The sequence below is a fragment of the Poecilia reticulata genome, chromosome 8 (assembly GCF_904066995.2).
Source record: "Poecilia reticulata chromosome 8, P_reticulata-male-v2, whole genome shotgun sequence".
Lineage (NCBI taxonomy): Eukaryota > Metazoa > Chordata > Actinopteri > Cyprinodontiformes > Poeciliidae > Poecilia > Poecilia reticulata.
Genome location: NC_088837.1, coordinates 25517062 through 25543672, shown reverse-complemented (window position 1 = coordinate 25543672; position 26611 = coordinate 25517062). Strand labels below are relative to the sequence as shown.

At 42.5% G+C, this 26611-nt stretch overlaps 2 protein-coding genes across 29 annotated transcripts in view; one reads left to right on the top strand and one right to left on the bottom strand.

Annotated features, from left to right (window-relative positions):
• The window catches only part of LOC145552644 (uncharacterized), a 158554-nt gene that overhangs the window by 68704 nt on the left and 63239 nt on the right, over positions 1–26611 (top strand). For 5 of the 12 annotated variants that reach the window (XR_014088772.1, XR_014088773.1, XR_014088776.1 and 2 more), the window contains one exon: positions 18918–19068. Coding sequence is in view for 3 of the 12 variants with exons in the window: in XM_081610330.1 (XP_081466456.1) it covers positions 18918–19068 (151 nt within the window). In the remaining 9 variants the exon portion in view is untranslated. Of the gene's footprint in view, positions 1–2789; positions 3171–3246; positions 3652–18072; positions 18105–18917; positions 19159–19529; positions 19769–20146; positions 20162–24736; positions 24752–26611 lie in introns of those variants that run through there. The other 7 variants (XR_014088777.1, XR_014088775.1, XR_014088774.1 and 4 more) reach the window with 7 other exon arrangements.
• The window catches only part of rbfox3a (RNA binding fox-1 homolog 3a), a 553564-nt gene continuing 530447 nt past the window's right edge, over positions 3495–26611 (bottom strand). For 16 of the 17 annotated variants that reach the window (XM_081610324.1, XM_017306225.2, XM_017306223.2 and 13 more), the window contains 5 exons: positions 26478–26610; positions 24788–24827; positions 21852–21910; positions 18371–18449; positions 11163–16277 (listed from right to left, as the gene is read on the bottom strand). In XM_081610324.1, the coding sequence (XP_081466450.1) occupies positions 16233–16277; positions 18371–18449; positions 21852–21910; positions 24788–24827; positions 26478–26610 (356 nt within the window). In that variant the 3' untranslated portion in view covers positions 11163–16232. Of the gene's footprint in view, positions 8404–11162; positions 16278–18370; positions 18450–21851; positions 21911–24787; positions 24828–26477; position 26611 lie in introns of those variants that run through there. The other variant, XM_017306228.2, reaches the window with a different exon arrangement.

Below are 26611 nucleotides of genomic sequence, written 5' to 3'. Positions count from 1 at the left end.
ACATCTAAACTACAATAAACTTGAATTAGATGTCCTTGCGTTAACATGAATTAGGCTTTAATACTCCAGCTTATAATATACTTACATGTGTTATATTTGTTTAAAACCTTTAATTTAGTTTGAATCTTTTCACACATTCCTGTTCTTGAAAGAGCTGTGTTACGGCCCATAAAGGAGCAGATTCAGAATAATCATTATTTCTTACTTTCTGTGAAGAAGTGGTGAAATAAATAAAGTTGCTAATCCTTGGAATCTAAAAGTTTAGAAACCAGGTAGACAGGAAAACCTGACCATGGTGAATATTTGCAAACACTCAGCTTCCTTCCCAGTGGTGGCTGAGCAGCTACAGGCAGCAGGTAGCAGAGCATTTAGCTAAACTTAACACAACAGACACAACATTTAAAGTGTTTGTATTTAATATCCTGTCTTTCAGTTTTAGGTTAATCTTAAGATGCAATACTTATTATAGGAAGTTTTATGTTAATAATCATTAGCTGCATTTATATTACACATTTTGTGCAAATGTTTGTCCGTTTTCGCAATTGTGGTGTTTCATTAAATAAGAAATAAATTAAAATAGCATGTAAATAAGCTTGTTCAGCAACGAATGTAAACAGATCATCATCTAACAGCCATCAGAGGAGATGGCGGCGTCTTATTCAGGCGTCGGCGCGACATTTCCTCGCCTACTGGAGAGTGGCTACGTATACGGCGTTGAGAAACTAGTCGGCCATTTTACCGACGAGCTCTGGATTCAACAGGTTGGAATGACGTTTTATGAGCTGTGTGATGGTTGCTGCAGGTTGTCCGAAAACAAAAACAAACCATCTTCCTCCTACCACTTCCTGTCTCCTTCGTCCTTTTCGTCAGTAGTAAAACCCGGAGCTGATTATGAGACTTGTGTGATGCTTCGATACGCCTAGCGCAAAATACTCTTATCAAAAAACTTCAGCTCCTTTTTTTTCAAAATTTATTTTCATCATTTCCATTTGTGAAATTTTACGGTTAATTGAAATTCAGCTCTTGAAAACAATCATTGTTTCATCCAGAACTCTTGGTATTTGGAGTTTGAAGTAAGTTAATCATTTTGGCTGGTGCAATTTTATTGTATTTACCTGTAAAAAAATTTTTTATCTCATTTTGCTCTGATCAGAATTGAGTTATCTTCTTTCACGTGAAATCTGTGCAACAATGGACTGAATTGGTTGGCTTAGTAACCATTAATCAGGTGGTGGAGTCATTTAAGGTGGATCTGTCATTTGTCTGGTTTTGGGAATGTTTTCCGGTCATTCAGGTGTGGTGAAAACAAAGTAATTATTAAGACAAACCTGGAAATGATCCTAATATGGCCAGACCACAACCTGTTCGCTGTGTTGGCCATCTGGCAGCACACAGAAGTAGCTGCTGCTGGGAGATCACAGCCGTTTGTTTCCAAGAGCTGGGGATCATCTTGGCGTTCTCTCTACCAAAGCTTCATATTTAGCAAATTTATTGAGAAACCTAAAACCATTTTTAATTTGATTTGAATGATGATGGTTTACCTGCTTACCAAGGAGGGGAGTCTGGCCTCCAGCATCTCCTTCCTGTGGGCCTTCAGACCCAACTTTACCAATTTATATCCAACCAACTTGTACTGACTGTCTAAAAACACTGAAACTGTCCCACAATTAACTTCTACTACAGTACAGAACATTATCAATATGTAGTAATGTTTACAGAAACTGGTCTGGTAAGGTTTATTGGGAATACTCAATAAATCTTGTTCTGCATCTAAAAATACAGAACAAGATTTATTGAGTATTAAAATTTACATAAACAAGAAAGATATGAAGCAAATGAATTTAAATGGACTTTGTTTTATTTTTGAACTCTTTGCTTTTAACGTCACATTTTTATAGCTTTACGTTTTTTCTTAATCATTCTCCATAACAATAGTATTGACTTGTAAATTATTATTTAATCTGGTAAACATTAAGTTATTTATTTGAAGTAGAATTGTATAAAATGTTGAGTTATTGAAAGGTCATAAAGTGCTTTAATTTAAAAATATAACATGCAACCACTGAGCGTTATGCAGTGCAACACAGTTCAGTCTGTTGAAAAAGAGCTTTTTTACTTTCAATAAGTTTTTATCCAGGTAAATTAAAAGTTTGAAACAAAAAACAAATATATTAGCTGCGCTAACCCTGAAGCCCCAGTCATAACCATTAGTTTCTCTAAACTAAAGCACTATACTCAAATGATACAGCAGGTACAATAAGTATCAACTTTTCATAGTAAACATATTTCTAAAGGTGCAATTGACATAACATTTTCACCAGGCGTTGGTGACACCCAAGTAATCAATTCATAGAAAGAAATCAAAACTAATAAGTTCAGAAAGGAAGTGTGTATGGATGTGAAAAGACTCGAGGAAAAAGTATTAAAAACACATAATGGTATTTATTTAATACTTACAAAACCCTTTAAAAGCCTTTGTTGGTCATGACAGCTTCAAGACGCCTCCTGTTTGGAGAAACTAGTCGCATGAATTGCTCAGGTTGGAGCAGCACAATATCATCTGTTGATACTGTGATGATGATATATTGAACAGCCTTTCTAAGTACGGAAATACAGGAGAACAAAGAGATTTGAATCAGGCATTTTTTAAATAAAAAAGGAGAAAACCTATTATTCATCTGTGTTTTTGCTCCCCGTTGAGTTTCTATAAGATTTCAATTGAAATGTAAAATCTGTCTAGAGAGGCAGTAAAAAAGGAGTGAATTTTCCATCTCTGATTCCTCTTCCAGGAGTTTGGGGAAAAAGACAATAATGGAAAATTTTAGGAAACACGATCGCACTCGAGGGATTTTTAGATGCATGTCCAACCAAACTGGTTTCCCTCTGAATCCCCGATTTTCACTTGGAAATGAAGATGCCTTAAGGAAACAGACAACTGAATTTTGGATTGGTAAAATCTAATGGCCTTTAAAAGAAGACGTGACATTTAAAAAAAGGAAGACATGACACGCCTGCTGGAATGAGGCCTGCAGAGGTCTCATTGTGTAAATGTTGACGTGGTGCAGCAGAAATACAAATAACACCGGATCTCCAGCAGAAACGCCTCATCTTACTGTTTGCAGAAGCTCAGAGGATTAAAGCCAACAGTGATGGACGCCGACTCATCTTCTGTAATATTTACATTTTCTGGTATTTTCTTCTCCGTCCGCCCCTGAAAGACCGGCGCCTGTGTTTTTCCACTTTCAGAGGCAGAGCTGCTCAGGTAAACGCCGGCCTCCGCGACAGACGGGTGCTCTCCATCTTGCAGCCCCACAAGGGTTTTGTTGCAAGACAAATGGCTGCAGGAAGAAGCCCCGCCCATTTCCAGCTGCCTCGTCTCGTGTGGCGTCTCGGCTCGGTTGTGCGGTGGGATTCGTGCGGTACGGCGAGTCCCAGTCCACTGCGCGCGAACGGCACGCCATCACTCACCACAAACAACCCGGAGACTCCGCAGCTGAAGTAGACAAGTTTATTAATGATAATAATGAGGATGATGAGGATGATAATATTAATAATTAGTCATAATTATAATAACGTTAATGTCATAATAAATAGAACTCTTCATCTGAAGCACGTAAAGAGAAGCATACAGAAAGAGAAAAAACAAAAACACAAAGTTCAGAGTACAGAGCCAGAGGAGGGGGCAGGGACTTCTAGAGACATTTTTTAACCTTTCAATATATCCATTTAATTTTTTAACATTTTTAAACATTATTTAACTGGAACATTTACAAAAAGGAGAAAGAGATAGAATTTAAAAAATCCCTTATAAATAAATTTTGTCATCATTAGAACAAAATACAAGATTTGGGGAGTCAGAGGATGGTCTTTTTTTTTCTTTTTGACGTATTTTTTTGTTCTTTTCCCCCTGAAAGGACAGCTGAAGGAAGTAAGAGACCAGTTGGGGTGAAGGTTATTATGTACAGAACACCAGGAATACAAAAGGGGCCAGTCGACTCACATACTGGAAGGCTGGGATGGGGGATAGCTATACGGGGTCCGATGGAAGCGAGGGGCATCCTGCGAGTGTCACAGCTCAAGCAGTTGTGCTCAGGAAGATCAGGACCAGTTTTTTAAAACATAAAGGCATCTGAAGGAAGGAAGGGAGGGTCGCCGTACGCCCACCCCCCCTCGCTCCATCCCACCGCTACGCTACGGTGCAGGCTGGAGTTTTAGCTCGGCCTTTTTTTGTTTTTCACTGCGTTGGCCAGCGAGCAGAGACAAACAACCACAGCGGGAACAAAACGGCCCTAAAGGTTAAAAACAGGATGGATACCTCACCACTGCTGCTCCAACACTAACATCTAACTACTTCCATTAAAACATTTAAAATCTATTTAGTATTTCTCATATCAACTGGATAAAAATTCTAAGGCAATAAAATTTATCTTTTATACATTTTTTTTCTTGGTTTTCAACTGCAGCTCGCATGAGGCTGTGGCAGCTACACACTGTCAACCAGCTCATGGGAGCCGTAGCAGGTAAATGGAAAAAATATAACAAAATACCTTCATGCATTAAGAGCTGTAGTAACCTGTAAGCAGGATGGGACTCTCCATCACATCTCTAAAAGGAGTTTTATTTGCTTTTTTATTTTTTACAAAACCTGCACTTTAAAGTTAGCTGCAAAGCTGCATATACGTCTGAAACGAGTGCTGTGGTAGGAGTGTCATTGGTTCGGTGTTTTCTCTTTGTTTTCGCTGTGGATCAGAATGAGCTGTAGGTAAACATCAGGAGAATACGCAGAATGGCAACATTGCACACAGCCCCTATTTTCTATTCCTACGTCTACAACAGTTAATACGAGAAACAAATCAAGATCGGTTCATTTGTTTTGCACAAGTTACTGCAAATGTTGCTATTCTCAGACCTCAAACTTTTTTTTTTTTGGTTTGCATAAACTAAAGAAGAGGCAGCTTGATCTCTGACATGCTTTTTTTTTTTTTTTGCATCACTGTTCCAAAGTAATGCTACGTCCTTTGATTTGAAACAAAATAAATAAAAACACGGTTTAAAAAGGTCAAACCCAAACAGATACACAGAGCTTCATGGTTCCCCCTAAAGAAAAACACATCAACGCCGCTGCAGGAAGTGAAATGTCCACATCTGCTGCCACAAATACTCACAACAGCACCTTTTGTGAATTCATCCGCTGCTGAAAATAGTCCCCAAGGAAATGCACTTGAGCTCACTTACTATTTGAGTAACAGTTGCTAAAAACTACACTTTTTTGTTTAGTTTTTTTTTTTTTTAGTTTGTAAAAACAGTATAACTAAGTCAGAGATACTGAGACACACACATTTTTTTCACTTTTTCTCAAGATTTGTTGACAAAACTAAAACACGTAATAATACCAGCGTCATCCCGTCAGATTTGATCTGCTAGTAGCTAACTAGAATAAGTACACAACAGTGTTCTCTCAGAAAATGTGCCCATCACACATGACATCAAGTGTTTTTGTTGCAGTATGCATAGATAATTCAGTGGACGAACTCCAACTATGTGACGAAAAGGAGGAGGAAACAAACTGTGGCTCTTTATCTCTGGCTCCCTGGAAGCTCCCGGCAAACTAAAACTCCAACCTGCTCCTGAGTTTCCTGACCCACCTCCAGGCTGCGGAGCTGAAAGTAGGCCAGAACAATCAGTTGACTCTCAGAAACAAACCAACAGGTATGAAGATGCTAAATCTGCAGATGGAAACTGTATGGGAGAACAAATGACCGACTTTACCCCAATTAGACTTCACAACAGTTAGTTGCCATGATATAGATACTCTGTAATATATGGGAGGCTGTCTACAGATGAGCAGAGGTCGCGTGGGTAGGAGCCCTGATTCAGAACAAGTCTTTTTTTTGTTGTTATTTTTAACCTGAAAGAAGATGAAGTTAATCAAGAAGTGTGAGGTGAGATTTACTGTACAGAATATTAACAGTACACTGTGTAGTTTTGTACAGGAAGTCAGAAGCTTAATCTTTTCTTTCCCTCTTCACAAACCACCACTAACCAAGTAGCATACCCTGAACTCTCAAACTAAGTTGTGCTTCACCCAAACCTGCTCACCTCTGGTTTAAAAAAAAAAAAAAGTAAAAAGTTTCTCCTCAGGGCCAGCAGGTTATATCCAATATGCAGTAAAACCAAGCGGCCGCCCGCCCACCGGGGTCAGCGTGAGACCGGTGCTTCGTAAACCGAGGCCGCCACAGGAAGCTGCGAGCCGGCCTCCTTCAGCGCAGCTCGTTAAAGCGGCTGAAGAGCGAGCGCTTCCTCTGCAGCCGTGACTGAATGAAATCTGGGTCACATCGATACGCATCCAGGCTGCGCCGTCATCCCAGAGTCCCGCTGTCTCCTGATCAAAGAGCACTGAGCCTGCGCCTTCAAATCATACTTTGGTTCAAGTAAGAAAGAGAAATCAATATTCATAAACTTTTTACTACACCTTGCGCTAATTAGGAAGTCTTTGCAGCTCCAGTGAGGGGTCAGAGTAACTGCAGATGTAAACCGTTGTCTCTGAAGGGCCGGCGGGTCGGTGAGGAGGCGGGATGTGACGCTTTGCTCTGACGATGGTGGGGATCCAGCGTGTGCTGTTGGTCTGCGAGAATCTGCACAGTGCGTGTGTTGGTGGTACGGGTGGGACTCAGGGGAGATCAGTTCACACTATCACCGTCACACTTTCAGTCATATAGCACATGATCACATGTTACAGTAAATATCAGGGACATATTTAGTTGGAGGGGGTTCTGATAACTATGCTCGGGGGGCCGGAGGCTTTCCTGCCACCCCCTCTATTCCCTGACATCACCACAGCCCATATAATAGATATGTATATATATTTATATACAGAAAAAAGAATACATACTTATCGGACACCCTAGACATTAAAATACATTCAAAAACTGAACCGACATTCTTGATTAAACACGTTTACAGTGACTCTCCTGATATAAAGAATTAAGGTTCTGCTTTCACAAAATTAAAACTTTTTTTTCTGTTCAAAAGTTTTGAGTGCTGAAAAAAAAACAAATATTCTCAGAATACATTGACGAAAGAAATCACATATTTCAGCCCTCGTTCCTTGATACTGTTGGATGGGCACTACTGTATTTCTATAATGTTTTATCTAGCGACACAGTCTATATGCCTCAGGCTTGTGTTTTGGTTATGCACCTGCTGATGTAGTACAATGGGATTACTCGATTATAATTCAATTTGTTACATGGATGGTGATGAGTTATTCTCGTCGGATGGGAACGTGCATCCTTGGTAGTTGTACGCACCTTGTTTTCGTGTTGGTCTGACAGTTCATCCGTCGGTGCAGAGTGACACAAAGGCTTGGGCTCGAAGTCTGGCAGGTGGATAAAGTCAGCGGCTTTGGCGCCATTTTTCTCTAAGTAGTCCTTAAGTCAGTGACCTCTGCTGGGGCGTGGAGAGGGGCAGACGGGGAGGCTCGGCTGTGTACCGTGTCACCGTCCCGCCGTGGCTCACCCCCCCCACTCCCCAAAGCTGTAAACCAGTGACTCTGCCCATTGGGGAGGGCGGGGATGCCCAATGGTGCTGCCAAAAAGGAAGTGACATCACGACAGTATCCACGGGGGACGCTGCTAACAGTAGGCGCTGCGGGCCGACGACGCCACGACAAGGAGGAAGCGGCGGCGTCATCTTCATCGGCCCAAAAAGGAAGGAAGGAAGGAAAGGAGGAAGGAAGGAAGAGGGCAGAGCCGCGAGACTCCGCCCACAGGAAGTACAGCGTAGAAAGTGCATCTGCCTGGATGCCGAGCTCTCCCTGCCACCTTTTGTTTTTTTTCTTTCGTTTCTTGTTTTTAGTTGTATGTTGTTTTTTTTTTACACGACCTCGGTGACAGAGCAGTGTGCCATAGAGAGAGGAGGCGGGGGGCGGGGGAGGTCATCCTCCCTCCTCCTTCCTGCATACCACAGAATCAGCATCAAGGGCCAACTGTTCATCTCCCTTACCAAAAAACATAAAAACAGATTTGTACATATATACTGCTTTATACACACTTTTTTTTTTTTTTTTTTTACCATTGTAAATCACAAAAGTATAGAAAAATAAAATGTTTTATAATAACGGGACACTTCCTTCTCTCTCTGTCTTTTTTTTTCTTCTACCCGGCAAAAAGGTGGTCCCTGGTGGAAACTGGCTCACTCCATCTGTCAAGTTTGTGGCTGGTTTGACACCACTGCCGCGGCGCCACTTTGTACGCCTCCCGTCTTCCCTCGCCAGCCTCAGTAGAGGGACTCCTTCTCGTCTTCTTCTTCTTGTGTTATTTTCTTAAAGCTAGTTCTCCTCTCTTCGTTGTTTTCATCTGTGATGTCCATCAATACTGAGTACAGCTCTTCGTTTTGTATTTACTAGAAACAGGGGAGAGAAGCAGGGAAAACTGGTAAATACGCAGAAAGTGATGATTCGCTGTGATAGATGTGCCAGTTTTCAACATAGCAAAACATGCAACAAACGTACAAACAGATATAAATATACAATTTTACAAGGAGGAAAGTTGAGGATGAGGTTTGAGCACAGAGTCGTAACACCCGACATGAACTTTAAAGTTGGGAGAGAAAACATCTTTTGTAACGCAGCATAAAAGCCGCCGCTGCTGGTGCTGCTCTCGCCAGAATAAAGATCAGAGTCAGCTGTAATCATACATGTGGAGATCGGCACTTTGGCGGAGCGCAGTGAGAAGTGTTGGCGTAATGGGGCTGGATGGAGGCGGAGGAGAGCGGGCGTGGTGCGAGGGTGTCGGGGGCCGTCCCAGGACCCTCGTCACGACAGATGCTCACTAATTCGCACTGATCTCCAGCAGCTCAGTGGAGCTTCTGATAAAGAAATGTGGGAATGAAAGAAGATGAGGCGTTGATTTGGAAATGGCTTTGTAGTCCAGCTCCCTATCCGGAGAGACAAACAGTGAAGTGGCGTGCTCAGTCAGCATCCATCCATCTCTCTGTTCTTACTGAGGACTGGCCCAGCGTTTCCCCGCCGCTCTCCGTTCCATACCTCAGATTTACTGCGCGCTCACTTGGGAGCTGCCATACAAAAATATCCACACGCAGTCTTACAACTCAGCAGGGAGGGAGCACAATGGCGCCGGAGCTACATATAGTCCTCGCTGACAGGCTGCCTGGTCCTGGAAGGACTGCAGACACAAATATATTAATCACACGCAGACTTGAAGGATTCAGGAGAGGCTTAGTTCAGGTGTTAGAGTCTGTGCTTCTTTATGAAATCTGCTAAAACCCGGTGGGTCTGAGCCATCCAGATACCGTTCTAGAAGGAGGCTGCGGTATTTTCCCTTTGTTTTATTCATTTATAGTCACTAATAACTTTTTATATTTAATCATTAAGTTGTTCAGCAGCCATTAAACTTCTCTGTTCATCGTTACTAAAGCATAGAGCTGCCTTACCCTGTACAGTTTAGAGACATTTATCACATTTTCTTTACTTTTTAAGCGCAATTTTATGCTAATTAATAAACATTAAGCAATTTGGAGATAAATATATCAACTGCATCATTAACAATGGTTAATGATTGCATTTCGGTCACAATTCAGTTCAATTCAGTTAGAACTAATGGCTCTGAAACCAAATGATGTAGCGGCCTAGTTCAAGCAGACCCACTAGCTTTCTTATATGGGTGCTTCCTGTTTGGGTTGTCATGCCAACTATGTGTTACTCCAAATTAATTTCTGGACTTTTTTTTGGCACAAACACTTGAGACCTCTAAAAACACTTATAACTGTTTATACTGTTAGTTAAAACACCAAATATACTTTTACGTGTTACAACATGTTAATTTCCTTTTAAAGTATTTCTGAATTAAATTGAACCCGTCTGGGAAATACTGCAGCAGCGAACATTGACAGTCTTCATTAAGTGTCTTCTTGGGGATTCAGCCAATCAGCACAAAGGAAAATGAATGGACTCCATGTTTTGAAAACCGCCAACCAATGGTGAGTCAGGTATCGTTGTACTTTGTGTTTCAGCTTCCCAAACTATGAACGTTTTCGTTTTACGAAAAATCCCACAAATAATTTGTGAAATCCACGTATACTGAATTATGAATAGACGGTGGTTCATCATACATTTCCTGTAAATCTTCATTTAATCTGGAGTTTCCAATAAAAACACAACTATAAACAGCTTTGTGTCAACAAAGGCGAAAATGTGATTTTAAAATGGCCTAACCTTTATTTTGATAATTCACTAATATTTGCTGTTCACAGAATTTTTGAGATCTAAAATATTTGAAAGAAAATGCAGTGAGAAGCTGAAATACAACGCTGCTGGACACATGATTGGCTGGCATTTCAAAAGCAGCCAATCCAAGAGCACCATTCAGTTTCCTTGGTGCTCATTGGCTGGAGCAGAGATAAGGAAGATTGTAAAAAAACTGATTTCCACTGTGCGCATTGATTTATGTTAACATATAATTTGCATTCGAACTATTAAAATAGGCAGTTATGAGTAATTGAAATCATTGGGAGTGAAAGGGCGTACGAACCGACTCTTGGTTGGTAGGAAATACTCTGTGGCTCATCCGAAACCATAGAAACCATTAATGTGTTCAATGTTTTCCATTTTTCACTCTGCCATGCTGAAAACGTTGAGACTAAAACAAAATGGCGGTAGGAGTCAAAGAAAACATGAGCTTCTGATGAGAGAGAGTCTCCAGTCGTTCTTTATGCTGATGATATTGGAGAATTACTAAGAGTTTCCGCTAATCATGAAGACAAACATATTATTTTCAATTAGAGGAAAGTTTCTCCATATGAGGAGTCGTCAGTCAGCGCTGGGACTTTTACAGCTTCCTGTTTGTCTGCATTGCTGTTGATTGGCTGGAGGATGACATGTTTCTCCCACTCAGTTCGGTTTGTTGCGTGATTCATTTCTTCTGGTTTCTGAATAAAGTTATGTATTAAAATACAGACTAAAGATGCTGCTGAATTTACTACGCCTCTGAAACAATAAGGAACTATTTAAAGCTCTTAATGAAACCACATTTATCAGTATCTGCATGGCCAGACGCATCCAGGCACGGACATTTATTCTTTCTGAGGAAAACAGAAAAACAAATATTTTCTTGAAAACAAACATCAATGTGTGAAGGCAGGCATAATGTTCTTATAACTGCTTTATTCTGACACTCAGAAAACAATCAGTGGTTACTTATATGTCACAGACTGACAACAGAAAGATCTCAAGAATAACTAAAAGTTTCATTATAGTAAACCTTTTACCTATGAAATTAATCTCAAAGAAAATTACTTTACACCTTTCAGACAATATATTCTCATTATAGAAATTACATAGAGTTCAAGAACAAGTTGAGCTAAGTTGAAAATACACATATAACCCCACTTCATATAGGAATACATATAAAACAGTTACTCAGAGAATCATGATATAGTTTGTGTGTATATACATTTAAATGTATTTACAGGTGCTGCAACTTTTTTGCTTGGTTTTCTTTTGTACAAATATTTTTAGGTGGATTAATAAACTCACCTGCCAGCTTATCAGGGCTTAGTGAATACTTGTAAATATAAACGATGCATAAAGAGTATTTTCTTCTCATATGTAAACATAGCTCAGTACTACTATTAATAAGTGTAAACAGGTGGATCAAATAGAGGACTGGTTGCATATTAAGCTGGTTATGAAGTACAACAAAAGCAAACAAACCTAAAAGTTAGAGTCTGTACTATAAATTCACATTTGACTTACTGTAAGCATGATAAAATGCATTAGATCTTTACACTATAGAATGCTAATTAATATAATATCTATAACATTTAAGCCTTGATAAGCTGACACTGAAACAGCTAATTTGAACTTTTTCTGTAAACTGTTGACAAACCCGTGCAGACTGTTGGGAGCGGCTCCGGACAGCGACCCGGTCGTCCCGGAAATAACATCACAACCAGGGGAAAAAGGAGCTCGTTTCCCTCGCAGCGAGATGTTTGTCGGGATAACTTACATTCACAAACACGTCTCCATTTCCTCTTAATTGCATCGCATATGCTAATGCTTTGACATTCAGTGTAATTACCAAAAGCGAATTAGTGTATCACCACACTCTGATGACCGTAATGGATTAAAAAGTCCATTTCAGCAGTATGAATCACAAATCATTGGGAGAAACTATTATTAAAGCCGTAATCTATTTACAGAATAAAACATCTCCAAACTAATTAAGCTCCTTTTAAAATTACCAGAGCAACAAATCCAACAGTTTCCATGAAAATCTACTCTGAACGCGGAGCCAGAGTGAAAAGCCGAGTCATTTCAGCTCAGCCTTAGTCATCATTCTGATTTTAATATTTGACTGCAAATTAATTCTGAATTTGTACTGGTAGTTAAAATGAGCTCATGGATGCTTGATGGACAACTTGGACGGTGCTCAGCCGCTCCTGTGATAAATTCCTCCGTCATGTTGGAGGTCAGAGTTTGCTTGGATGGTAAATTAGGTTTAAAATGGATTCAGTCTCTCTTTACACTCCCTTTCTTTGTCTTTACATCCACCTGGCAGCTCCTCTGGTAATTAGACTGATGAATGAGCTCAGCCGTTTTTCCTCTTGCACTGCTCAGGTTTGCTGTAAACCCTTCATGTCCATGTATTTACACTGAAGACGTCCTGGTTGCCACAATATGAGGGAATATTAACCAGTGACATTTTCCTGCAATCAAAATGTTCTGTTTGGTTCAGATTCAGCAGATCTTCCACTTCCACACAGAAATGGAGCTTTATAAGGTTAAAATCTGTCCAATCCTGTTGGGGCTTTTATCTTACAGCACGGCTGACTTTCTATTTTTAATTGGGGCAAAATGATCACAAGTAAAATCTCCTTGCAAATTAAAATATTGGCAACATCAGCAGTTATTTGTCTTTAAATAACCAGGCTTTTTGCTTTCCATGTCGTTTTTATGCAAAAGCTGCACCCAAATCTGCTTTTATTTAATTTATTAAACTTGAAAACTGATTTTATTGGCCAGAAATGACTAAATCCTGACCTATTTGTTGCAATTGATACCTAGAAATTTTGTTAAATTTGCAAAACCCATTATAGGTTTTGGATATTTTAAAAAAAATTTTTTCTAACAACGAATCTGACTACTTTATGTATTAACATATTTAACATATTGTATGCTTAGTTTATTTTTGAGCCCAGGTGACAAAAGCTTTGGACCAAGCAGAGAAAAACAAGATAAATTGAATCTGATTTGAACTCATTAAACGATAACCAGAAATGTTTGTGAAACCAGAAAACTTTTCCTATGCTGAGAAGGTCCAAATACTCTACAAATATATATTTACAGAAAACATTTCTCTACGTCTAGAAATACAATAAATAACTTGCTGCTTTATAAATCGTTGTTTTTTATGTGAGAAAATGCTATTTAAAAAAGCTAATGTCAGATAAGAAAGTCACTACAAAGATTTTGCAACTTTTCATATTTTCTGTAAACGGTTATTGATCATCAGAAGCTTTTTATCTAAGGGCTAAATATTAATGTCACGTTTTTCTTATTTATGAAGGAGATAAAGAAAATGTTTATCGTCCTTCTGCAGGAGTTGTAATAACGTTACAAACTGTTGCTAAATGTGGCAAATGAACGGAGAAATGTTGACATTTGAACTCTCCAGTTGATGAAAATGTAAAATGATTTTCACGTGGTGATGTTATTCCAGGGACTCGAGTCACGCTCTCTTCCCGTTTGTTTCCTTCCTCCGTCACAGTCAAACATTCTGATGCATATTCATACATATTTTATATCTATATAGCACGTCATAGGCACACACATTCAGATCAGAAACACAGAAAAAAGGTCGGTTTCATTCCAGGCTAGCTTGCTAATGGTGGCCACTAACTGAACACCCACTCATGAAACTCTCCTGTTTGCTAAAAATAATTCTCAAAGTTTGTTTTGCTCCTTATAAAACCCCTGAATGGCGGGGGGCATTCACACTAGCATAGAAAAGGAAGAACAATGTTTTTTTTTTCTCTTTTATATCCACATAAAGATCTTCTTTGACTCATGAGATAATGAGCTAATTTTCTTTTTTTTTCTGATATACAACATTACTCTGTCATTTTAACATTTTGACTAAACATGACTAGCTGTATATGAGAGATTTCATAAATATGTTACATCTCAGAAAGAAATAAAAAAAACAAAGTGCAACAGACATTTTTTTTTTGAGACCACAAACACTTGTGTGAGTACATGGAAAGTAAATATTATTGGCAATAGCTTTGATTTTTCCCATAGCTGCACTGAAACCAGCTAACAGTAGCTACACAGAGATTTCCTTTAAATCACGTAGCACAAGTAGAAGCCAATGACTGGATGTGGACTAGCTCTACGTCTCCTAACGTTAGCCTGGGTGCTTTTGGGTTATATCTTCTGTGTAAAATGTCTTATACAGTATATGTCTATCTATATAATACAGAAGCCGTAGCTCAGAACAGTACAGTCTTATTTTATCGTTCTCTCTTGGGGTCTCTAACAGAAAATAATAAGAACATCTCGGCTCCGTAGAGGTGGAGCGTGCTGGTTGCGGAAGAAAACAATTGTCCTGAATGCTGAGGAGTGAGCAGCTCTGGATCTTAGTTTGTGAACTTTAGTTAGCTTATCCTGAGGTAAAACATTTTGTGCAATGCTTAAAGAAAAGATCCCAGTGACTGGCGGAGGGGTCGCCCCTCCTCTGCGCCGTGTCTGTACTGTGCGTGTGCGACTTGATGTTAATAGTGAGGATATGTGGCCGAGTCTGCTGCAGACTCAGCCCCCATGCAGCCAATTCGCTCTCAGACGGCGGTTTAAGGGGAGGAACTGCCTGCTAACTGCAACGCTAACGCCACCAACCAGTTGGCTCATTCAGCCGCTGAAGGGAGGAGAACCAGCGGAGGATTCTTATCCTGATTCTCCAGAGTCAAAGGTGACGTCTTCAAAGTGCCGGTTTCGCTCTAATGAAAATCAAAAAACCAGAGAAGCTCAATATGCAATAACAGCAGCAAGCAAAGTTCTTAAAGCAACTTGTGTCGATCCGCTAATCTAATTTCTCTACAGTAATCCATTACAACAGTCGTGTAATAAATCTTATTTACAGGCTACAGTCTCTACTGATTTTTCATGGGTTTTATTTAATAAAACAGAGATTCTGCTCCTGCATGCTTTGCTGCGTTAAGTTTAGCGACACGTTCAGCAGAACTCCATCTCTTCTGGTACGAGCGTTTAGGAGACGTTTACCAAACAAAAGGAAAGAACAACACAAAGTACACGTTTCATTTGGTTTGGTTTCAACACCAATCGCTTCCAAACAGCACCGAGCATTAGCCGAGACGGGAATCCACGCTGCCGCCGGGCAACGCTGATGCTCCTCCTCTGTTTTCCATGCTGTCCCTGAACGCAACCCGCCAGCGTTACTCCCCTAAAACACGCGCTGCTGCAGAATAGCTGCATGTACGGCGATTTGCAGCAGACGGGGCCACCATGTGAGCGCTGTGAGTCCCAAAACAGAAATCTGACCTTCATGACCCTTAACTCTGCATGCTGTCATACCACATTGTACAGCTTGTAAGGCTCCACTGCAAGTGCACAACAGTAGGACACTCTAAGGTTAAAAAAGGAATAAAAAAAAATCAAAGCAGTCAGAGCAGCGCTGTCTTTGAGCTAAGAATCACCAGGTTCGGTTCAGTTAGCTTCATTTCTGTTAAGAAATGGATTGAATCGCGAGCGTTGACCTGATTTCTGCTTGTTGTGTGTGGGACAGAAACAACCCGGTGTATTCTCAGTCAGATGACAGCGGCTGCATACACACACCTCTGAGCATGCACCATGCGTGCTGCAGTAGGCTCACATTGGTTATGGTGACACAGCACCCATATACAGCAATCAAGATAATGCACATGTGCATAAAAGTTTCCAAAAGAAAACCAGAAGCACAAAATGAATACAAAACAAGAGCAGACCAATGATGACATCAAAGAGGTTGTTGTAGAGGGTGTCAGGGGAGGGGCTCAGCATGTGGACCTGGAAGCTTTTTGTTTGATTTAGCTCTCCACCAAGGACCGGCTGTTCGCTTGTTACGTGTTTGACTTTTTTTTTTTTTTCCTTCTAAAGATAGTTTGTTTTTTTGTTTGGGGTAAAGTCTCTCTGTCTTTTCTCGCTTTTTTTCTTTCTTTTAGTAGGGAGTGAAGCGACTGTACCCTCCTCTGTATAGGCTAGCCTGCAACATCAAAGATGAAAAAGTACCAATCAGTATTCAGGTGACAGCTTTAGTTGGATTCTTTTTCTCTGCAAATTTCCTTCCTTTAAACTTATTGACTTTCCATGTTGGAGCAACTTTGCGAATGGGAACGGTCAGCAGGCAGATTGATAGTTTGATATATTTAAGCCGATAATTGTTTTGCTGAATTGATTGCCTGACTTGATGCTCTCTGAGTGTGTGTTAGGAACAGGGTCAGCAGGAGCCGAAGTAGATTGGTGGACTCAGAGCTTAGCCGACGTAATTTATAATCTGTGGGAGCAAAGAAAAAAAAAGAGCACTTTCTTAAATGAAAGTCATAGAAACACTAATCCCAGATTTAATAGTTACTTTAATTAAAATAAAAGAAATAAGTATATTTTTCTGCTGGAGAGTTCAGTCCTTGCAGGGCTGTAAATTAGAGGGAAGCAGAAGGAGTTGAGAGCTTTAATCACGGCTCCTTTTCACGTCTGCAGAGGTGCCTGCACCTTTCTGGAGGGGCAAACCACCACAGGATATTAGCCCGTAGATTTAGCACCATGCTCAGGATATCTAGGGCAGACACACATAAAGCATGCAAGTGGGCCTATGCATGCACACCTGCACATGCACGCACGCACACAGTCCCTCCTCTCATCTCTACGTGGTTCTGTTGCAATTAGGAAACTCCAAAGGCGGCCGCGCGCCTTCAGCAGCTAATTTCAGGGAGTCCTCTTGCTTGTGCAGAAACTTTTATCCATACTAGATTCGTCTGCAAGCTGGAAATGAGAAAAGAGGGTTTCCAACCTCAGAGGAACTAATTATTGTATAGCTTTTAAATGCAAAATGACTTCACTCTGCTGGAGGAGCATTAATCAAATATGATTAAAGAATTAGGAACCAAACGGGTCTCCTCTCTTTAGCTCAGGAGTTTATTAGATATTGGCCTCTGTGCAGAGCATCTCCCAGCAGCTTCACTGTTTGTTTAACACGCATACACACACACACAGACACACACACACACACACTCTCTCTCTCTCTCTCTCTCGGGTCTCTGTTAAGCTTCCCAAGCTCCCAACACACACCAAACATTAGCTCTGATCATTTCAGGGGCCAGATCCCGTCGTCTACTTTCAATCAAGAGGACGATTTTTAGAGTGAGGAAAATGGAAGGAAATTTGGAGGGAAAAGAAGAAAGAATAAAAAACATTCAAGCACATTTTTTTTAATTAAGTAAATGAAGAGGGAGAAAGAAATGTCTTAATTAATGAAAGCTTTTAGCTAGCAGCTGCACCGGGGAACTTAAAGCTTTAGATTTTTCTTTTTATTGCTGTTGAAAAATCGCATGCATGCCGGAAATTTGAGTTATTTCTCAAGCAGAGAGCGCGCCTCCGATCAGGCTACTGGGCAGAAGAGGAGGGCGAGGCGACTCCCCGCCCCCCTCTGTCTCGCTCTCTTGTTTATGTCCCACGGCACGCTGCTGCATGCGTCTCATGGCCCTTAATCTCTGAGTTTGGTCTGAGAGCCCGCTCCCATCCCCTCCTCGCCATAAAACAAAACCAAAGAGAAACTGTCAGTTTCAAAAAAAGGTGATCTTCTATTTTTTTTTCTTTTCATCTTTGATGTTACAGTAGCTGCAAAAGCTAGCTAAAAACAGACATTAACAATTGAACTTCATCCCTTCAGAGGTTTGGCTGAATGGAAACAAAAAGATGAGGCAACACGCTCGACGGCGAGTTGAATGAGGTCGGATAAAAACAAAAGCTTGAAAAATGAAAACAAATCATTCTCATTACAGGAGGAACTGGAGTCAAACCAATGATGCATGAGGTGAGAACGGTCGGTTATCGCGCTAAATGTCTGAGCCAACTTCCACATGCCAGGGGCTTCACAGTACTGCTCAGATCCACTAGGGTGTGCCAGAGAGCATGACAAAAACTAAATCAGTTAATGAAAAAAATCAAAATTAAAAAATAGGTGAATAAAAACCAGAATGGCTGCAGCCGCTGGTCTTTGTCGTACAGCGTGTGCTAGCTACCGTCATGATGTCAGAGTCGGGGTGCAGACAGGAAGAGGCGGCGCTCTCAGAAACTTACCATGGTCCCCACACTGTATGTGGCAGCAGGGCCAATCGTGTGGTGGTAGGGGTCTGCTGTTGCATAGACTCTGCCATAGCTGCATGACAAGGAGCACAGAGAAGACAGTCATTGATCTATCATTGACGAACAGTTACGCATTCTTGTTTCATGCTCAGCTCTTCAAAGTCTGGCGTACAATCGGTTATTTCCCTCCTCGGCCTCCTGGGCTTCCTGCTTTATACCCGGTAGATCACAAAGGAAGGTTCAAAGGTGGGTGCATGGCGCTTGTCTTTGCTCTGTCGTCTTGATCAAGTGAATAGGTAAAGAGCAGAGGGAGGGAAGCGGCAGCTGGAGGGCTGGGTCTCTCCCCCGGAGCTTGTTTACCCGGGCTGCACACTGGGTTCACGCCCTTGTCTTTTCATTGCTGCTGGTTTGGAACTAATCCTTCCAATTTCCTTCTAAGACAGGACAAGATGTGGCTGCCTCATTTATTTATTTATTTATTTGACTTCACATATTCCTCTATTTACTTTGCTTCTGTGTGTGTGTTTTTTCCCTCTTTCAGCGCTTGCTTGCAAATGAGGGTCTGCTCGGAGCAGATAAGGCACACCCAGCCAAGGACTGAGGGCACCGAATCAACCGGGAGTAAAAAAAAAGGAAGAGGAAAAGCCCCTAAAGGAAACAACAAGACAGCCAGCTCCCACGCCGTACATGAGGTGCGTCGAGCTGCATGCGATGTGAATACGTTTGTTTAGGTCCAGCAGGACGGCACGGCTTAGAAATAAAATTATTTTTTAAATACCAAATTTGATTTCTGATTCTGGAGTTGACCTGAATTCAAAAAACAAGATGGTGGTTCTAACATCACTATGGAAACCTAGGTGTAAAAAAAAACTACATTTTTCAAAAATGATTGATTAATTGATGAAGCCCGCGGTTACTGGATTTTAACGTCATCACAGCCATTGAGAATCACAAAGGGGACACAGAGTTTTCTACTAAATGTGTAAATGTGAACATTACGACCACTAAACAAGGTTCAAGGTTATCACACTTCTTAAAAGCTAGAAAATAGGTTGGCTATGCTAGCTTGACTCTGACAACTTGAACATGTAGATGTGCTGCAGAATTCGGTGTTTCGGTTCTGTTTGCGAAACACCAACTCTTCTTCCATCAGATGGTCTGGTGTTGCTCCAGAAACACCAACTAGTCTCCAGCTCAGCAGGTCAGACGGCCGGTCCAACGTGGCAGACCCCGTCCAACGTGACAGACCCGTCAGAGCCTCGGTGCAGCGCTGCAAGGTTCAGACCTCCCTCACCGTCCTCGGCTCTGTTCAGTTACTTACGGGGCTTTGGTAATACAGCCTGTGAGCACTGTTGGCTTTTCAGATAATAAATGTTTCATATTTTACCAGGCTTTCACACGCCTTCCACAATCCTGGTGACCTAGCTCCAGATAAGTCCGATAAGGTATTGCTGAGACAATACAGACAAACGCCTATTGATCCAATGGGCATGACCGCTTATTCAAACGGAAACAAACAAACAAAGCACAACAAACAACCTGGGCGCGAATTACATTAAATCTCAGGGAAAGGTATGGGCAACAGAAACAGGAATTAAATCACTGAAAGAGAGGAAAAAGCCTGCTGTCCAATTCTGCTCCCGCCGAGCGCGGCTGCTCATAATTCGAGCCGCGCTCGGCGAGGCCTGATAAATCTTACATTATCGATATGATCTTCAGGCTCTCGGCAGGGCGTACGTTATCACAAGTGACATGCTCAATCCTTTCCAGATTAGATTCCCAAACCGGGCCAGGTCCCGGCTGACAACGGCTTTCAGGGGCCGAAATGAATCAGCGCGGCCTCTCCGAACGGAGCGCACCTGAACCGGAGTGACATCACTCAGAAGCCGCTGGTCCGTCCGTCTCCCTCCACAGACCTGAGGCCATTCATAAATACCGCAGTGATATACCCACTCTCCGAGTCACGACATACATCACCGCTCTTCTCATCCGGTCCAACAAGGTTAGCCTTTTTCCCCGTGCATGTTCTTTAGCTCCGAGCTAAAAAAGAGAATACGGCGGCACGCCTAATGGATAAGATGAAATGAGAGGAAGAAAACCTCAGGAAACCCTAAATAACCTTCAGAGTATAGTAAAACGCTGATGAAGCAGCCACCATTCATCACCGCTACGTTTGGCCTGTAGATATGTTCCTTATTGTTAGGAAAACACTAATTACGTGAAGCTAAAGTCCAACCTCTGCTAGTCCTTCACTTCAACCAATTCTGCTTCAGTCAGTAAAGTTCTCGTTACCAAAGATAGCTTGTCGAATTGTATGGATGTTCCCATCATTCCCGCCGGCTGCTGATGAAGAGAAATGCGTCTTCAACCAGTCACTACAACGGCTTCCTGTGCAGAACAGACACAGGCTGCTATGTGTTCTTTAAAAGTCAGTCAGCAATGAGGCTGAGCATGGAAACCTTGATGAAGTAAAGTAACTGCCTCGTTACTGAAATCTGCTTGACTGAGTCGCTGATTCATTTTATCGTAGGTTATGCCTCAATAGATACAGAATCCAACGAAAAAATCTAGAATATCGCATTGTACGATTATGAAATAAATATTCAATACAGTAGAAAAATGGAACTTAATATTTGGTTCAGAACCCGTCAGACGTCAGAAGTGTCCTGTCGGTTTGGACCAGGTTTGCACTGCACCAGGCGTTTTGGTCCAATCTTCTCCAGATCGCTCTGGCTTTGGGCTTGTTGCCAGGCAACAAAGGCGTTTTGGTCCCTCCAAGGATTTTCTACTGAGTTCATTCATGTCTACAAGTTTTTGTCTTCTTCCTGCTGTGTTAAGAGAGATCCGGTCAGAAGAACATCGGGACCGCGCCGACATCCAGCATGTTGGATTGTCTTGGACTGTAATCTCCTTTAGCCAATCAGACAGCAAGAGCCAAAGAGACGACCAACACTTTCACAAGTGAAGCCTTACAGCTCTACTTTCGCTACAATGCTCCGATAGGTAGAGGTGTAACTACTACAGGTGATGAGTGAAGGAGAGAACCAGAGTGATCGAATGCTTCTTTCATTTGGAAATCATATAATGTGATTTCCCCTGAGATTATTACAACAAAAACAGTTTGAGTTGTGACAGCCGCACTCTAAACTAACGGACATCTATTAGTGCAAGAGATGAGATTCAAGTCTTGCTATGTTGTGAAAATAAACCCGTTATTTAAAATCAGCCTGAGATTTTGCTTTGATGAGATTATTAAAATATCACAACAACGTTAGAGAACGTAATCAGTAATTTTGTTGTCAAGATCCTGACAAAATAACTTGAGAACTTGAGATTTTACCAAGACTAGAAAATGTGTAGCTTTTATTTCTCAGAGCAGCAGATTTCTGTGGTTCTTACGATCCAGAGCTGGATCAGAACCATGTCCGACTCTGAGTGGTTGGTGCAGTGTTTGCTGCCTGGGAGGGAGTCTCACCTGTCACTGTAAGCAGCGGTGGTGGTGGGTTGGGCAAATCTGTATGCTGCATAGCCGCCCTGTTAAAATACCAAAGTATTAATTAGTGATTAAGCAAACCTGCTCAGAGAAAGGTTAGAACTCAGATACACAAGCAAACAACAATCCAGGCTGGGAGCTTTAAATGTCACTGCACAGTGTTCTGGTCCTGAGCCCACACCTCGGCGCTGCAGCTCCCCTCTGAGGCACCAGAGGGTGCTGTTTGATGTACGGTGCATGCAGCAGGAGGCGGCATTAGGGGAGTGAATGATGATCTGAGGAAGCAGCACATTTGGGGAGCAACTTATTGTGACACCAGAGGCCCAGTGGAGGAGCAGCAACAGGAGCCGACTCCCCAAATCCGTCCCGTTTTCAGAGGAGGATGTTTATCCGCAGCCGCCGCTTCTTCTTCTGCTCACAAATGAAGCAAGACGACGGCGTTTGGAGCGTCGGGGAGTCAGGACTGCTGTATTCATTTGCCAGAGTGGGGAAGGAATTAAAGAGCTCATTGTGGAGTGCTGCTATTACTCTCTTTGAAAAATGAAGCTGTTCTCCCACTGTTTTTCTATTAGCGCCACCGGAGTGTGTGCCCGTCTGTGTCCATACGCCGGATAGGTGGCTCTTAATAATGCATGTTTCCATTCATTTTTAAACTGGGGGGTGGGGGGGCCGTCCGACTGAGCGTCCTCGTCCCGATCCAACTGGATCCAGTCGCTGTTTTCCAAGGGGACAGGAAGTCACAGCAGATGACTTCCTGTGGGACAGGCCTGCCTTGGGACCGCGCTGATTACGGCAACAGCCCCGACAAACAGGGGCCAATAAATCACCACATTGTCAAATCCTGCACACAGCAGAGCTGCACATTTGTTATTTTGTCAAGGAGGGTGTGTGTTAGCGCAATCATGTACGTGTGCAGCGGCGTGTTTCTGCATGGAGGAGCATGCATATGTATTAGCGCATGCAGTCCTGCTGCATGCATGGGCTGTTTCTGACAGCGCTGACTGATTGTTTGGGACACAGCCGGTCCTGATGCTCAAATCTGATGGTTTTCTGCTGAAATACAATTTGTTTTGCGTGGTCGTTCATGCTACTAATTAAATGCGACCGCAGCGGTTTACGTCCCCAAAGCGACAGAAGAAGAAGAACAGAGACGTCACACAGAAGTGGGGGTGGAGATATGGACTTAGTTTCATCACAATATTGTGACAACAATAAAGCTGATGAGTCGTAGCTTCTTCAGGACACCGTTCACATAAAGGCTGCATCTAATCATATTTTATTGACACCCCTATTGAACAAACTGGAGAAAATTGTAAAGTTTTTTAAACATCATTGTTACTCTGACAACAGTAAATCTAAATTCTTATCATGATAAACGATATAAAAAAAAAACAACCCAAACACAACACTGGATCGTTTCCAGAGCAAATCTGTATTTTAGAGTTGTTTTAACCATGCCAACCAGTAGGGGGCAGTGTAGTGCTAAGCTAGAACCTATCAGCCAATCAGATTGCTTCAAAATGAACATGACTTCCTGTTAGGAATTAAACATGGCATCAGGAAGTTCCTCTGTAGGTTGAACAGAAATGCAGAAAAGAATCGATTCTGTAGAGAATCACAGTTCATCGTCCTGCAATCGATTCAAATCGCTCAAAAATCTTTAATCAAACTATTTTAAGTGGTTTGAATTGATTATTTAATAGTATTTAATGGCTTCTTCATTTTTATTTAAGAAGAAGCCACGCAGCTAGGCTAGCTGGTAATTTAAGTTACAGAATTTTATGCACAAACCTATTTTTGTTTAAATACAAACTGATGGGATTAGATATAATGTGGAACTTTATAACATTGTTTTAAATAAATATTCTTCGTTTACATTGTCTTTTCCTCCTGATACAAAAATTGGCTTCTGAATCGAATTGTGACTCTAAAAACTGGAATTAAACCGAAAGGCAGTGAAAGATTTGCATCTCTAAGGTTGAACAACTTTCCCACAGTTTTCCCAGATATCCGACTTCCTGTTGGTCACTGGAGGCTGGAGCAGAGCGGCCATGACTTAGCAGGCGCTAGCTGAGCCTCTCGGTCCGCAGCGCCGCTCTCTCCTGTGGCGGTGGGTGTCTGGCAATAAAAGCTGCTGAAATACGGTCCTATCAAGCGGGCCGGTGTGTAAGCCATATATCACTTGGGTTTAGCGTTTCATTCCAGACGCCGCCGCCGCCGCCGCCATGCGTCGGCCGGGGTGAAAGTGAGAAGCAGCTGTCACCGCCGCCGTGCCCACTGTCATCTCGCTGTCTCAGCAGCAGGAAAATCAAAGGGACGAACTGAGCGCGCGCGCACACACACACACACACACACACACACACACACACACACACACACACACACACACACACACACACACACACACACACACACACACACACATCCAGGTTTGGACTGGTGTCAGTGGGGCAGTGCGGTAATTTCAGCATCATCTCCACAGCTTGTGTGAAGGGCGATGTGCAGAGGGACGGCAAATCGCTTTATCTGCTGCTGCTCTTATCTCCCTGGCGGTGGCGGCTGTTTGGGGGCAACCGGCTCCACTCCGGTCCGGGCCAGACCCCCCTGGGGCGGGCAGGGATATCCCGGCCAAGCCCTCAGAGCCAGCGCCGCACCGGAGGAAGAATCTAAATGACCCAACTTGACACGGGACACTGAGTCAGGGTCCGCCTCTTTGCCAAAGTCTGAGATCACAGGAAGGGAGCGAGGAGGGAGGAGCTGAGGGGGTTTTAAATTTTGTTGTCGGGTTTCTTGGCACGGCGGAGCGAGGCCTAATCGACGCGGACTTGGCAGCGGCGCTGCTGAGCAGATCACGTTTTTGTCTCCAGGGCTGAGCCTCGTGTCTGCTTCAGCCAGGAGGAAAAGCCGACTGTACTTACATAGATCTCTGCGCCGTAGAAGCCATCTTGGTACACCACCCTGCGAAGTTGGAGGACAGGAAAGAGGAGTTAGTCTGCTTGCCAGGGAGGTCAGGTTCCTGGCAGCCGCAGCGCGCCGTTCCACAAATAATGAATGACACGTTAAACTGAAAGGTGCAACCATCTCAAATCCCTGTCCAATTTTCTGCTCTGCTAAAGTTGTTTGTCTTTCCAGTCGCTGCAGTTGTTGGAGAGAGGAGGGGAGGACAATAGGAAGCAGAGAAAGCAGCTCTGTCACATGACTCTGCTGTATAAATCAAGCAGCTGCCAGCGGCAGCAAAGGGCCTGAGAGTGGGAGGGAGGGAGGGGCCGTGGGATTTCTGGTCTGATCCTGATCTAATCACAGATAGGCGGCCGCGCCGGGCCCCTCGCGTCGGGCCGGCCGGCCGGCCCGCCGGCCGCCGTCACACCTCTCCCACGGCCACACACACCTCGGCTGATAAGAGGCAGCAGATCAGCGCCGGTCTTCTGAGATCGGCCCGCTAATCTCAGCTCTCACCCTGCAGGTTTACTCACATCTCCTCTATGCTTTTAATCTCAAAAACTTATAAAGTCACTCAAAACTAATTTATTTATTTCACTATTTGATTTGAAAAGCTGAAACCAGTATAAATGTATTACTGTGTGCTTTATTTCGGGTTATTTTAATGATTCTGGCCTGCAGAAAATGACATCAGACCAATAAAAAGGGAATCTTGTTTGGGCTCCTTTTGCCTGAATCAGAGATGAGGAGCTTTAATCTCCAGGTTTTATCGAACCGGCATATTTCTTATATCATCTTTTTCTAGCTTCACATCGTGTTATCCTGTTATTCCCTCATCAGAAACATTCCTGGATTGTTGCCTTGATGTTTCCATGCGTGTTTGAGGAATCCTTGATTTCCACTCAGCTCTTCCTGACCAGTGGCAGCCGCAGGTAGCAAACACCTGGTGGAATCTGCAGAGCTTATCATACAAACTACTTCTCAGTGAGGATCACTGCTCTGTCAGCCCAATTTCAAATAATGAAAAATAAATGCTTAAAGTGGTGGTATTATGTGTTTTCCACAGAAAGTGCCATTTTGTAGTGTAATCAAGAAACTATATTACCTCCAGTTATAAAAATGCTATATATACCAAATGTGAGTTAAAAGAAATTTTATTTTGGGATTTAATGCCTTGAAATTGGGCCTCTGTCTCTTTAAGAAGCTCCTGCTCTTTCTGAAGCTCCGCCTCCAGGAAGTCATCCCAACATGGCTCCTCTGTTAACCCTTTAATGTTTTCACCAGCGTTGTTCTGAGCAGCAGCTCCACCAGGTGTTTGCTAATTGCTGCTGGCTAGTCTAAAGGAGCTGAGTGGGGGAGGAGCTGCGTCTTCAAGGCGGGGCTAGGTACATCCAGGCGTTTTAACAGCTGAATGGTTGCCATGGAGATTACAGGATTTCTCAAACGTGCATGACAGAATCAAAGCAGAACTCCATGTATGGAGTGTATTATGAATATTACATAAAGCTACTCCTTTAAAATGCATTGCTCTGCGTTTAATGGACCTATATTGTCACATTTGAACATTTTGAATTTGATCACTTGCGGTGAATCTTTCTACTTGTGAATGGAGGTTACTGTGTTGAGTGCTGGTGGATGTGTTCAGAGGTGTGGCGAGTAGAGACTCACGCTCCGTAAGCAGGGATGGGTGGCGGAGGCGGAGCTGTGCGGAACGTGTTGTACACGGCTCGTCCCCGTCCCCGCAAGTGGGCACCCCTGTAGGCCACCGTAGCGCCTGTGGCAGGGTAGGGAAACCCTGTTAC